The sequence below is a fragment of the Rosa chinensis genome, chromosome 2 (genome assembly GCF_002994745.2).
Source record: "Rosa chinensis cultivar Old Blush chromosome 2, RchiOBHm-V2, whole genome shotgun sequence".
Taxonomy (NCBI): domain Eukaryota; kingdom Viridiplantae; phylum Streptophyta; class Magnoliopsida; order Rosales; family Rosaceae; genus Rosa; species Rosa chinensis.
The window spans coordinates 48,322,748-48,338,461 of NC_037089.1; the positions used below are offsets into that span (position 1 = coordinate 48,322,748).

The 15,714-nt window shown below is 35.6% G+C and overlaps 1 protein-coding gene and 1 pseudogene across 1 annotated transcript; one reads left to right on the top strand and one right to left on the bottom strand.

Annotated features, from left to right (window-relative positions):
* Positions 1 to 477: 477 nt before the first annotated feature.
* On the top strand, positions 478 to 3,687 carry LOC112190472. The gene is made up of 2 exons (XM_024329901.2): positions 478 to 701; positions 3,175 to 3,687. The coding sequence occupies exon 2, from the start codon at positions 3,204 to 3,206 to the stop codon at positions 3,486 to 3,488; it is 285 nt and encodes a 94-aa protein (XP_024185669.1). The 5' UTR covers positions 478 to 701; positions 3,175 to 3,203; the 3' UTR covers positions 3,489 to 3,687.
* An 8,101-nt stretch (positions 3,688 to 11,788) lies between these two features.
* The window catches only part of LOC112184423, a 32,792-nt pseudogene continuing 28,866 nt past the window's right edge, over positions 11,789 to 15,714 (bottom strand).

A 15,714-nucleotide genomic window follows, 5' to 3' on the forward strand; every position in this document is an offset into this window, starting at 1 on the left:
CATTCTAACCCTAAGTACGAAGCAAATTGGCCAAGTGAGACGTAGATTGGGGTCAGGCCCAAAAAAGTTAATCTGTTTCTACGAGCACTTTGAACACTTTCCTTTCAGTTAAATCTAAATGTTGATTATGGTTTCAAGTTACTCTCTCCAGGACAAAGTCATGGAAGGTCCCCTAGAGTAAAAAGAACAATCGCAAAATGGAAAAGGGATAGAATACATTTATTGTCCTTGCGATTAGCTCAAGTGATGAGGGAGTCAGAAATTGGGTTAGGACTAAATTACGCCACTGATTCCTCTCCCGTCTAGTGTAACAAAAACAAATCACTTAAATTATGCCTCTTTTTGTCAAGCTCAAAATAATGACTCACAAATTGACATTTCCTCCCAAAAAAACAAAGAGAAAAGCCAAAACGCAGCGTTGCAAGGCCTACGCCCCAACATAACGCATCCTGAGAGCATCAACGGCCTTTGAGCGCGTAGAAAAGTCACCGACGAGAAACTCCCTCTTAATCAAATCCGTCTATGCGTGTTTATTTTATTAGTGGTCAAAACACCGTGGACGGCCACTCCCGCAATTCCTCAGCTCCAAAGTCCAACCCAACCCAACCCAGCCCAAACACACAACACAACACGTAAAAAAGAAACGCAATAGATCGGCGTCAAATTCCATTCTCTCTTTCAATCCCGATCTTGCCTCATCCGTAAGTCTCCCCTACTTCTTTTCCTTTTCAATTTCCTTCAGATCTGAGCTAACCACGCCTTCTTCTTTTCCTTTTCATTTCATTTTTACACATTTATCGTTTTTTATTTTTATTTTTATTTTTTATGAGAATGACCTGATTTGGATTTGTGGAGATTGTTTATTGTGTCTGTGAGATTGGGATGAGTTTTCTTGAAGAAATTATTATTAGTGCATTGTTAGGAAAATGAAAGAAGAGAGATCTGGATTAGTTCGTATCGGAAAACCTTAGCTAGAAGTTGAATTGAAGCTGTGTGAGAAAGACAGCTAAATTGTTAATGATCTACAGAAAACTGAGGTAGAAAGAGAGATTTTGCTGTTTGATTTTTTTTTTCTAATGCCTTCAGAGTACTGATGATGCTGCCATTTCGTTTGTTTTCGGAATGATCTGTCTGAGGATCTCACGGTATAATAAATTGCTAGATATTTACCTGCATTAATGCAAGCGAAGACTTTTGCGTGTTGTTTTGATTGTGCCCTTGCATTGAAGCGTGTTTCATTTTCAGTTTGATTGAGATGATGTGCTTTTAGTGGATGGTAATGCTCTACAAATGTTGATCTTTTTTCTTTCTTTCTTCGTTTCTCTCGTGCCTCTGTGTGTGTCTGTAGGTCATTTATGTGTGACGAAGTTGAGCTCCAAGTAATTGAAAGCTTTGACATTTTTACTGGTGTCACTTTGGTATTTCTCATTGTAGTGCGTTTTTTTTTCCTTCGGAACAAAAATATTAGAAGATTGTAATATGTAATAACTGCTACATGCGGTAAAACTATGACATTACAATTGATAGGATTCAAAATTGAATCTAATTCGCATAAATTGTTATTATGAATGAAGATAATAGATTTTTGGTTGAACATCCTAAATTGGATTAACCCCTTCCTCCTTTTCAAATATCAAATTAGAGATTGTACGTTTTTATCCTGGTTATTTCCTGGGGAGGCTGTTTTAGTCCAGTAGACAGGTGAATGTCTCATTGTGAATATGGGCTTCGGATGAAAGTTAAGGGAGCACTTTTAAAACTCCGGTTCCTATTTTATAGAAAATAAGGACTGATTGAGGACAAACTTTCCAAGAACAAACTCACACATGAAGTGTTGAACTTGAAAGGCCTCTATTAATGCTTCAAGCCTTTCATGAGGTGGTTCAATTATTCAAGGGCAAATTGAGGTTATCTTGGTTCTATTTTAGTATTGCAAGTCTCTTTTCAGTCTTTGGGTTCTGTAAGACTGTTAACTGTGTTTACCCTAAACTCTATTGGGAAGTAGCAATAGTTTCTGAATTATTTTATTCAAGATGAGATATTTACAGTAAGAGTAGCGTCTTTGAAGTTATGCACTTGGGTAGTGCAGGTTGTAATTATTTCATGGTATGCACCTAAAGAAATATATGCTGGCAACGGGAATGTAACTCGTTTCAATTTGATTTTTACATTTCCTATAATGGCAATTTCTCAAGTATTGTACTGATGCTATCCTCAGTATCTCTTTCATAAATATGATTTTCTGTTGGCCGTCACCCAAAAGTTCTTATTGTACCAGGACTGGCTTATTGAGCTTGTTTAGCCAGAACACCAATGTGTTTGACCCAAAGTTTCTGGTTCAACCTTTATTTGTGTACAGACTAAGCTGATTTTGGTTGGATTGTTTAGCACAAATTGCAGTTCCAAATAATCTCGGGACAAATAATCTCGGGTTATGTCTGGATCAACCCAATATTAGTTTTATCTAGTAGTGTTGGATATGTGTTCACATAAAGATACCTAGATATATTTCTTTTTCCCAAATATTCTAAGAAAGATTTGTCTTTGGACTGATGATTGAACTTATTTGCTCTTGCTTAGAGGTTGTAAATCTAAGTTAGAGGATGTGCATATTTTGTAATTAAAAATTGTCGAACCTTCAAAACTGACTTCACCGCCACTTGGCCGGAAGCCTGATGATCTAAGCGCTACTGTCATTTTCAATTTGAGCTGAGCATCTTTACACCCTTGGTTATATATGTTACTTGTTGGTAGTCAGGTACTATGCCATCTGCTTGATTCTCTATCCTTTTGTCGAGTAGGTCTTTGTTTTAACAAATTCAGTTAGTTTGTCTTTAGAATTTGTTTGATATTTTTTGTTGGTGTGTCTGACGACCTTTGAATGGATGATAGTTTTACTTACAATGACAGTTTATTCGCCACACCCTTTTCCAGCCTGAACATGACTGTGTTGTTGATCATGACTGAAGCAAAGTTGGTATAATCATTATACCAGCAGTCATGTTTTTCTTAATTCTCTACTTTCTATCTCTGTGTTTATCTGTATACACAATCTCTGTGCATTATCTTTGTATTCCATTATCAATAGCAATTAATCTAGCAACATTTTCTCCTTGTGATAAAAAATAGCTTTGTCACCTGCCATTTTGACCAAAAGTTTGTGCTTTACTTCAGGTTGTCTGAGGAAGGTCAGTACATACACCATGGTTATTGACAGCATTTTGTCTTCTCCTGTCCGAAGGACAGCATCATTCAGAAAACAATTTTCACAGAATGAGTTAGGTAGCTGGTCAACGCTCCTTCAAAGGCACCGATTCCTATTAACAGCCCTTGTTCTCCTGACATTCCTCTGCACTGTGTATCTTTACTTTGCTGTCACTTTAGGAGCCAATGGGTCATGTTCTGGGATGAGTGGAACTGAAAAGGCATTGTGTCATTTGGAGCATGCTAAGACTTCAGTTTCCCATGGAAAATTGAAATTTTTTTAGTATGTAGATGATAAAAACTTTCGGGAGTTTAATTTTTTCTTGATTCCTCCTATCAATTAGTGGGAATCAAATATTCAAACCATACTTCTAAATTTGTAGTGGCATTTGTGATGTTGCTTAATTGATTGATCGAGTTAAATATACGTAATATTTGTGTCATGGAAACTCTGGCTAACGTTGGTGATCATTTTGATCCAAAGATGTTAAGCATATTGTCAGTGTACCCATAATTCCAGTATTTAGTCAAAAAACTGGTAACATAACATTCTGGATCCCTGATCCTTCTACAGACTCGGCAAACTTACTGCCTGAAAGATCATTGATAACTGATAAATAATAAGTCGAACTCAAATCTCTCAATTATAAAAAATAACCTATATCACTGATCGTGTTGTAAATATTATTATCTATGTGGCTGTCTATGTAAATATTCATTAGTTATGTATTTTGATATAAACCCGACCTCTATATAAAGAAGGCTAATGAGACTGAATGAGAACATTTCTATTTCCTCCCAACTATTCTCTCTTTATCTTCTTCCTACTTTATAACATGTTATCAGCACACTATGATGATTTAATGTAAATACTGCCCTAACATCTACACATGTGAGGAAATTATAAATTAGGCATGTGTCGCCTATGGTACACAATATGGTGGATGATTATCAAGCCACTTTCAAAAGGGCACTGGTCAAATTTAATTGCATTGACTAATATGAACATCGAGATTCATCTCACATGCCTGACGTCTTTTGCTTCTAATAAGCAAAGTTGAAAACATTGTTGTGTTATTCCTCAGATTTATTGTAACCTCTTGAGTTCCCATTGAAACTAAATGTTTCTTATTCTAATTATGTAGGAATCTGATGTTCCTTAAGAGGTTGTTATAAATTGAAAAAAATTGAAACCTCAAGTTTCTTGGATCTCCAATTATATGAGGGCCTAAAGTCCCTCATCTTTATGACTACACATTTATATGTGACATAGAACTTGAGGTTCTCCACGTGATAAAGTTACTCTATTATTATAGATTATAGTTTTCAACTTGAAAATTTTCGAGTATATCATTTTGGCCAGCAGTTCAAAATGAATTTGGTCCAATCCAATTATCAGTATTTCACAATTAATGTTTACTGAAGCTAAGGTAACACCCATATCAAGAGTTGTAGATCTTGATCTATGGCTCTGAATGAGCTACTATCATGTTACCAAATTTGAAATATTGACGCACTAAGTACCTTCAATATGGTTGGAGAAGATTTTTTTGCTATCTGATATATACTGAGTCGATCAACTTTTTACAGTAAATTGAGGCATATATATAATGTCATGAACCAGAAGTTCATTGAACCAAATACACTATTTGGCATGATCGATTATGTCATCTTTTGTCTACCACGTTGCGTGGAATCACTTACAAGTTTGATGAATGCTAATCTTACTCACAAGCAAATTGTTTGTTTACGTACAATATATTTGCTAGTTGTCACTTTAATGAGATAATCCTCCTGCCATGAGGGGGAGAAAGATTGTTCCTGAATAATGATATGAATTGGTGTGAGATATTTATCCACCGTCTCAGTTTGACTTCGAGAAATATCTAAACTAGGGATTTGATAAAAGATAGTGACAAAATCATATGCTAAATGCAAAGGCATATGCGTCGGTTAAAGTCAATAAATCCAACCATACTATCAAAAACAATCTAGACCCCATTTGATTTGTGGTATACATGTATCCAAATGACATGGTTCTCCTGAAGAGAGTGTCATAAAACCATGTAAGAGCACCGACGGCTACACATACAAAGGTTGTAAGTACGCCATTAGGGAATGATGTATTGGTGATACAATAATACATCAATATGGTTAATGCTCATGAATTAAATGTTTTTGACCTAAAAGTTGGTTTAGGTCCGCCACCAACCAATGAAGATCTTCACTCCAAAGAAAGTGATAGATATTTGAGTGCATCTTTTGCGCATGATCATAATAAGATAGTCTTCCCGCCGTTAGGTGGAGGAAAGACTACTGTCATTTGAATAACAGCGTGAATTTGTGTGGAATGTATACACCAAGTCTAAAGTTATAAGCTTCCAAAGAGGGAAGTTCATACAAGCCCTATAACGCTCTACAGGAGATTATAAGTAAAAACATCCACATTCTCTACATAATTCATCTATGACAGATGATTATCCTAGAAGTAACAATATATGCCCAAGAAGTGGCACGGGTACCCAATATCAATAATCTTATTACAGCTAATACATGCATATAAGAATGTGTGGGATCTATGATCATCGATGATAATTTACATATGGTAGCTACCAAAATCATTAAGGGTTGTATTGATGTTATACCACATTTCATTATGAATGTCGACAAAGTATATTATTGGCCAAATTGGAAAGAGGCAATTCCAATGAAATTGAATATTTGAAACATGATGAAATAATTGGACCTTTAACCTTACATGGTACAAAAGGGTATTTATCAAAAATGAAGATAAATCACTATGACGCAATGTCTATTTATAGACACATGAGATTATGAAAATCTTTCCTTATACGAATGACAAATTTTATATAAATATAGTGTTACATGTAGCTGTTATATTGACGAGAGATTTATGACATGTTGTCATTGTATATTATGAAGATCTTAAAGACACATTGCTAAAAGCAAAATCTCAAAAGCAAAGTGTCATAATAAGCGTATTGCTTATCAAATCCTCAAGGGATTCAAATACATGAATGATTCAAGTCCATGAAAGGTTGAAAGAGCCTGAAGCTCACTCATGGAATCAAAGAGTCTAAATCTAGCTCAAATGTACTCATTTTGTTCTAGTCAATGAGATCTAAATTGCCTTAATGAGTATTATGACGAGACTACTATCGAATTCAAATTATGATTATAATGTTGCAACATATTCTAACTTTCACAAAGTTATGAATTACTTAGAGCTCTTGAAGAGCTTATATGAGACATATCAATACACAAACATATTGATGTGTATAGCTAGATAGTTATGCCATGATGATTTTTCAATGTTTTAAAGTAGCTTTAAAGTATACAAAGTTAAATGTATCAATTTCTTTATATTGTTTAGCTATTACTTTGTGTATGAATTTGAGCATATGAGATTGTTTCTAACCTTATCATATGAGGTAAGACTTATTGAAAATCGTCTAGCTTTGTTGGTATTGCTTTAACTTTGCAGGTATGAACATTTGTGATGAGCCCCTTTATGCAAAGCACACATGGACTCACTTCAGTGATAGACACATCAAACTACTATACAAGGTACAAGTAACTTATTACATACATAAATGAGGCTTGCAACTATCAGGGGGAGATTCTCATCAGGGGGAGCATCCAGAAACATGCTATTTAGGACATATGAGCGTTGTGCTCTTTTTGTCCTTCGACCAGGGTTATTTTTGTCCCACTGGGTTTTTGTTACCTGGCAAGGTTTTTAACGAGGCAACAATAAGCGCGTCCAATACCATCATTCATCACTATGCCAAAAAGGCCTTTAGACGACATAACTGTTCTGTCGTCTGAACGAACCAAAATATGTCATCTAGTACGGTGTCTTGTCTTGGGGGTATCAGACGACAGAACACTTGTGTCATCTAAAAAATTAGACGACAGAAACAAATAAAAATCTTGTGTTGTCTGATGAGTTTTGCATTTCGGGACCAATGTGATATGTATCTTTAAAAGCGGTAACACAACAGTTTTGTGTTGTCTGAGAAACAAAACAACTACATTGTAATGTAAATTCTATTGTGTGAAGCATATATGCAAGACAGATATCTATTGTTTGAGGTTATTAACACGACAAATATTTGTGGTCTAAATATAAAAGAGACCACAAATTGTAGGTCATTTATATTTTCTTTGGTTAAGTCCAACCACACTTATTTGTTGTTGTTATACGCTTTAGCCAACATTTTCATCTAACTTCTGTTGTTCTTTTGCCATTTAGACTACAATTTTCTGTTGTACCAATGCCAAAAGGACAATACACTAATAATTGGTTTTTGTGTTGTTTTTGTGCAGCTGCAACCACACATTTTGGTGTGGTTTTGTTGTAGCTTGCAATTTGAGATAACACATATTAATAGTCCCCTGTTACAATTGGTATGCATTGCATTCTGGAAATTAAAGTTGCCTATTCATGAAAGTATGAAATCCACATCCAAAATCATTCATTGCAATTTCTATTAATCCACCATTGTCTTATGTACACAACCTAATCATGAGCATCAGTTCAAAATGGCCCATATCTACTAATTTGAATCTATAGACAAGTCCAAATGCTTAATGAAGGAAGAATTTCTACTAGACACAAGTTAATAAAGGAACAAGCTAGCTGCACTGCTGTACCAGTTTTACAATATGACCATGAATGGAATCACCCGAATCATAGAAGTGGTCATAGAAAACGGAAGGTATTATATATGCATAACCCTGCAGATAATATGCACATAGAATGAAGTTATATTTGCTAGTGCTTTTAGTACATTTATGTCTAGATAACTATCACATTCTCTGAGCTATTGATGTTATTGAAGAGCTTCTTTACCTCCATCTTCGATAGATTCTAGGGCATCAAACTATGAGTTAGTATAGCCAAACTAAATATAATTAGATAAACTTTCACACGTGTAGTTTCAGTAAAAGGAAATAACTGAGGTGATGCTATAGACAAAACACTACCCAAGCAAAACAAAAAAAAACCCAGCAGGTTCTGACAAAAAGGACTCTTTAACCTCAAGAGTCAGTACTAACCAAAACCAAAACTAAATAGCAGACTCCAACGAACATAACCAAAACCAAAAATAGTTTCAGCAAACTACACCTAACAACCAAAACCAAGGACAAAAATCTACTAATTGCAGCAAACTTCAACAAACATAACCAAAACCAAAAACAAAAACAATTTCAAACAAGTATAGCCAAATGGTACGTAAAAAGAAATTCAGACAAGTTACAGACATATAAAAGGCTTAAAGTTGGGGAAGAATTAGTATTTTCAGAAGACAAAACCACATCTCTATAAGCTCCACTAACACCTCATGAGAGACTAAAATCTAAGATACCTGTATTCAAAATCATGTGCCTCTAGGGTAGAACCATAGGTATGTAGTGAAAATTAAGGCCAGCATGGTATAACTAAGGTAGAAATGTATAGTTTTACTGATCAGTTAATAAAGTGGGTGGAAAATAAATTACCATTTGAATGGAAAAGAAGTTGGAGATCATCCTGCTCATTCTAGGATGTTCCTCAAATGCCGTCAGTTAACCATGAGATGGCTGAACCCTCACAGTTGCTAGAACTCGGTCCTGATCTGTAAAGAGAACAATACAAGTAAAAGAAAAGCTTAATTACCTAAATTGTCTTTGATTTCTGAAGACAATTCCATTTTCCTTAAAGCCTAAATAAGCTGCAGTTGCTACACAAGTCAAAACTAACATAGCCTAACATGCCTTTTGCAATTACAAGTGCTTATATCTGAAGGTTTTGAGGTACTGTAGGAATTACTAAGATAACTGGAGGAAGATGGATGATAGAAAGACCAAAAAGAATGCTGAAAGCTAGCTCATTTTCGAGGTTATCTAAAACCAAAAAGCTAAGCTACCATCATCAATACAGGTTTATGAATTTGCTTCCTGTCACAACCCTTTTCAATGAAAATTTCATATTGCAAAACTAAACCCATAAACATTTGCATTTGTGGAGCTAAAACAGTAATACCCGAATTAGTACTTTAAGGCTGGTAATTGACTTGAAGAATTAGACAAAAAATCCCAACTTCTGATCAACTATGTAAATCTAGTTCATCATATAATGACACTATACACCAAATCTTTTTTATATTACTTGCAACCGTATCATTGTTTGTCTTCCTCTTCCAGTTAACTAATCATAAACTCTAACAATATTAAATCGACAAGCCTCAGTGATAGGAGCATTTTAATGAGACGTTCTAATTATTATTTCCTCATATTTACTTAGTTATTTCCTTAAATGAATCTTTCTTGTTTAGGAAAGTTACTTTTTTAGAAAGTTTCCATTTTTAGTAATAGTTTATATTTTCAGGTCCTTGGATCAAACAAGCTGGAATAAGCTCAAAAAGGGCAAGAAAAGCTGGAGAACGTTGGAGGGAGCTCACGGACTGCATAAATGAGCTAAAACGAAGAAATGAAGTTTTCCTGGTCCAACCAGGAAATCTTGTTTCAACTAGGAAACCCTGTTCAGAAAAGGAAACTTTGTCAAAGCAAGACTCCTGAGAAGCATGAGCGGAAAAATAAAGGAAATTGACGTTGTAGGAAGATTCCTGGAGGCACTAGGAGACATCATGGCTTGAAGATGACATGGAGGCCCAAGAATCTTCTAGATTAATGTGGATTTTCGGCAAATGAAGAAAGCCCATTGGATTTTGGGTTTGTGACGCATGAGAAATATTCTTGGAGGAGTTAATTGTGTTGTTGCCATAAAATACCAAGAGGAAAAAAAGGAAGTAACGTGAAAAATCAAGGAGATTGGCGCTACACAAGGAATGATATGCCTTGGAGGAAATCAAGGGAGAGTTTTAAGGAAAGGAGGAGTGTGTGCAACAAATAAAAGATATTCTTGGAGAATTAAAACTGATTTTGCCGTGGAAATAAGGAAGTTAACGTGAAATTCTCAAGAGGAAATCAAGGGTGACGTTGGAGATAAGGTTTGGAGAGTTTTAAGGAAGGGTGAATGCTCAAAACAAGTCTAGGTTCATCCCTACATTCCTTAAAGGAATTTTGGCCAAAAATAAGGAAATAAATCAGATTTAGTTCATAGATATTTCGGCAAATATATATTAAGGGATTAAAAACTTATTTTGGAGAGTTTTGATTGGATGGATGACACACCAAATGTGACATGGCACTCTATGATTGGTCGAAGCTATGTGGAATTTTCTGAATGCCTGGAGAGCCTTGGCCGTCCCTATATATACTCCCCTATTCTTGACGTTAAGAGTTTCACACTCCACACACCCCATAATTCAGAAAATTCTCTCCATAACGTCAAACTCTCTCTCCACCCTCTAGTGCAATCCACGGTTTCAAGCAAGGAAGAAGAAGAAGAAGAAGGAGCCATGAGCATCATCATCCATCCTCCACCTTGAAGACTTGCTTCCAAGATTCAAGCATCCAAACGTCAACCCTCCATCCTCATCTCCATTTCATGGTGTAATTCAACCTCTTTCTTTGTAACCTTGTTTGATTTCGTTAGAATTGTTTCTAGTTGACAATAATATTTGAACAGAGTTTAATTATGAATTTCTTATGATTGAATGAATTTTCGATTCCTATAATTGTGATTCTAAGTTGCTTTTGTGAGATTGTTCAATTAAATTTGCTTTACAAAAAACTTTTATATGTTTATGTTCTTTGGTGGCCAACTTAGGATATATGCAGGTAATTGATGCTAGATTTAAGTTTGTGATTCACCTAATAGTTTTGTAAACTTAAATCAAAAGTAGTAAAGGTTTTGGACAAAAATCGAGTTTAATTGAAAAGGATTGCAATTAGATGAACTTTTTCATACTAAGTTGTTCACTTAAGTTGATAGCCTTTCTCTATGTGTATTGCGTTGAACATGTTATGATTAGTTAGCTTTCTAGACATTGATTGCATGTTTGATAGAATTGATCTAGGTGCTTTCACTTAGATTAATTAGCAAGGAAGGTAAAAAATGGAAAATCATTTGCTTCAAATGTTTTATATAATCAACTTCTTTCTCATGACTTGGAAGAACAATTGTAGGGTTGAATCGAATTTGATTATGGAATTGGTTTTGATCTTTGTTTCTTATGTTTCATTCTTATACTTGAATTTGTATAGTTTTATTTGTTTTAATTCTTTTAATTTTCGGAAACCAAATCTTAAAAACCCCCCTTATTTCGTAAATTTGTATATACTTTATTTTATTTTTGTAAATAATATACTTTGTTTTATTTTAATTCTTTATTTGTCTTACAATGACGGGTGTACCCTCAATCCCCGGAATAGAACGATTCCTATTTACTATATACTAACGATGACATCTTATAGGGTTAAATTATATGCTTGCTTTGAGCGTATCACTCAGACAGTCAATAAAATTGTTTAGAGCCATAACTTGGACGGGAAAAAAAAGAAGCAACAAAGGTAACTCACCTTCAAGTAAAGATCTGCTAGAACTTGAAGAAACTTGACAGTCCTGAACGCAACTGTGTCCTGAAACATCTTGGAAACATGGTGCTTGCTCAAATCAATGGAGGCATCCACTTGATAACTCACCCATCAGTAAAGAGAACACAACTAGCATGGAGCAGAAAGAAGCAAAAGCAATTCTCTCATACATACTATGTGAATATGGATCATCTACAAACTCCAAGCATATAGGACACTCTCTGTTTTCACCTTTACGGATACCCTCAACAACCTCTGCGACATATGCTCGGCTGGGGACAATCTGCTTTGAAGTGGAAACATCTTGGTTAGCTTCAAGAAATATTCGTGCAAGCTTGTCCAAGTATGCATACATTTGTGAATCACCCTGACTGCTTTTCTTTTGTGAATCGCTCCAACTGCAGTACTCCAAACCAACGAGTATTAGAAGTAGTTACAGCTAATGAAACAAGGACAAAACCTAGTGGTTAAGTCAAAATAAATGCAAATTCATTCCCACCTCATGATAAGATATGGATGGTTGCAGCACTGCCTCAATTGAAGTAGTAGTTCAAGGATATTTGCATAGTTGTGAAGAACCTTGCCTTCGGCTACAAACCGGTCAAAGTGGACCTGTATATTTTTGCATAAAAAATATCAGCTATGAATAGCTATGAAAACAAGACTACTGAAAGTGCCAAGTGATTACAAATCTGTAAGCAAATAATACTGCATTTGCAAGTACATTCTCAATTCAGTTGAAAGTTGGCCACAATTAGTGTTGACATAACTTACTTTTGATCTCCTAAAAAGGGCATGTAAAAGTAGTGTTCAGCATCTGTCTATTCACACTCAATGGTTTGAATGTCAATTGGAGGGAGAACAAGTATGGGCCTGAAATCACATACACCAAACATTAAAATCCTACGAAGAGTTCAGTACCTTATAATGCATGTTGTGAGAGAGAGAGAGAGAGAGAGAGAGAGAGAGAGAGAGAGAGAGAGAGAGAGAGAGAGATTCAAAATAGCTCTCAAGAGTACTCACCTTCCACTTTATCCTTTGTTTCTTTTGTTCTTCTTAACATCAGTGGTCTCAAAATGGCCTTTATCAATCTCAGTCCTCTTGGATCACCAATCTCATAAGGCTTTTGAATTAAGTTGTATATCTAATTTTCTCTTAACAAAATTATATTAGTAACCTATAAATCTGGCATCCCCACTAGTAATAGTTGAACTTGCAGTACGTTTTTATTGATACTATAGAAAAGCATCATCTTAAAATTAAACAACATTTGGCATACCATGCCCAGTTGCACCATGGTTCAACATGGAAGAAGCATAGGAGGCTGTAGAGATCTTCCAAATTATTCTACAACAATTGATGACCCAAGGATTTTATAAATAATGTAAATACTAATATATTAACCACCTCTACTATACTAGAGACAGCTTATTAGAGTTATCAAAAATGCACAATGGGAAAAAACTACTGTCTAGAATGCACAGTATCATATATTCTTCACTAACCACACTCAACATTTATCAAGCATGACAACAGCTAGCAGACCTGAATAGGAGTTCCAGTCAATCACCATCTGCAATGTGATGACAAGGTGAAAACAGCCTGATCGAGCACCTTGGGTCCTTGAAGATTTAATGGTATGAGCTCCATCAAGCACCACCCTATACCAGTCAACCTGGAGGAAAAGGCTGTCCTCCCCATCCTGTATCACATTGTAACAAATGAAAAGCGTGAAATGAGAAGACTAATATATTAGATTTTCATTTAACAAATTACAAATAATAAGACTTGGCTAAAAAAGAAGGCAAGGTTCCTTACACTTTTTTAAGCTACAGCCAAGACACCATATGTTATCATGAGTTCATGACCACATCATGTACCGAGATTGCCTTGGGGTTAGCAGTTCTGTGTCCACCATAGTGAACAAAAATGGAACTACTTTCGGGCTCTGAATGAGTATCAAGCTCATCCTGACATTAATAAAAGAACTGATAAGATATGCTGGAAACTAAAGGAAAACATCAATATATTCATCTTATTATTGAAAGTATCTGTATATATATTGAGGATATATATGAGAAAGTTCTTACTACATTATTCTGACATTGCATCATAACAAAATTTAAATATAATATGCAACTTTAATTATCGCAATTATTCAATGCGAACAAAAAAAGGAAGCTATTTACCTTCCACTGGCTTAATAAAGACAGGGAACAAACAACAAGAGTGCCTCCCTTTGGTTTCAATGGGGCAGTTGTATCTGAATCTATCTTCCTCTTCTTTGTAATTTCGATATCACTAGAGCCTCTTTTACCTGGTCTTGCAAGTATTAGAGCAATTGTCATCACAGTCTTCCGAAGTCCCATTGCATCTGCTAGGATCTAGAATTTATAAAGAAACTCTTGATGTTAGAGACAAGATTTGCATGATAATAGTCACTCCAATTCCCAAAGCACTAAAATGTTTCCTCACAATCTAAATATGTTTTTAAATATGGATTAGAGGGAAGATTGAAATACTCACTCTTCCTCTTGCCATCAGCATTGCAGTTGGAATAATTTTGTGGTTGGCTCCCCTGTGAAAATGCTTACATAGATTGAAGAAGCCCTCCTGACAAATCATATATTCAGTTAAGTTGCAGGCTTGAAGCTATTTGAATTGACAATGTGGATTGTAGTTTGTGCGTAAGAGACTAGAAGAAGAAAAAAAATTAATAAAGTTTTTCCTTCTTCCACCTAGATTTTTAGCAAATTTAAGACACCGAGGAGAGGAGGAACTGTATAATTAGTGAAAGAGGAAGCATGTAGCGTCCATGAAGACTTATCTCCATCCGTAAAAATAGAATGGTGGATAAAAAAACTGCAAAAAGATAAAGCACATTTACTCTACTAAAAGGCAAAACCAGTTATTTTATACAATCTAAATAGGACCATAACCCAATCTTCTTTTTTCTCAAAAGTAAACTATCACTACAGTACTGAGATGCACAAATACCATTCCACTGCTGCACTAATTCAATTCATTGGGCAACAAAATAGACCATAAAATTATTTGAATCACCAAACTCAATTCAGTTTTTGCTTCTTGAAAAAATCAACCACGCTTATCAGGACGGTGTCCTCCCCATTCTTAATCTGCTATTAACAAAATCAGTTCAAAAGTCTACAAGGGACTAACCTTGCTACGATCATGCCAACCAAGCCCCAATGGTCAAGATAGCAAACTAATCTTTCTTGCAGAAAATTTTTTGTGTTGGCTCTTGATTGCTTCTGGTTGAAGAATCTGAAGGTGTAGATTTGCAAAACATTCGTGTTTCAATTAAACTTACCAATTTCATCTATTGAGAAACAAAACACATGCATTAAAAACCCAATAAAAACCAAATTGAATGAAACCCAGATCATATAAATCTCAGAAACATTCACTAAAGCCAACACCTTTCTCAAAAACAAAGCTTAAACGATCAAATCGAACTAGCACATGATCTAATTCGAGGAGAGAGGGTCGGTGCAGTTGAGCTTCGAGGACAGTGGGATAGGGCTAGTGCCAGTGACCATCCAGAGGAAATTGAGAGAAAGACGACGATGAGTCACTGAGTGATTGACTTCGGATTCAAGGAGACACCAAGCAAAGTCACTGAATGCCGTCGTTTCGCCGCCGTCGACTATCAAGGAGGCTGAGAGAGAGAGAGAGAGAGAGAGAGAGAGAGAGAGAGAGAGAGAGAGAGAGAGAGAGAGAGAGAGAGAGGTATGGGTTTTCAGTAACCGGAACACCGAACGGTGTGCGTTATTTTGACGAGGATAAAAGGCACCCCATCCCCAAGTTGAAAAGAACCGAATCGAAATCAGCTGAGAGAGAACCAAGATCTCAGACAGCTGAGAGAGCTAAGTGAAAAGGAGAGAGCGAGGCTGGTGTTTAAGTTTTCGCGGGTTCTAGGTCGAGATGAGAGAGCTGATTGATCAAGTGAGAATGACAGAAAATGACCTAATTGTGAGGGGATAG

Coding starts and splice junctions, on each gene's coding strand:
- LOC112190472 (XM_024329901.2), top strand. CDS start 3,204: ATGGTTATTGACAGCATTTTGTCTTCTCCTGTCCGAAGGACAGCATCA.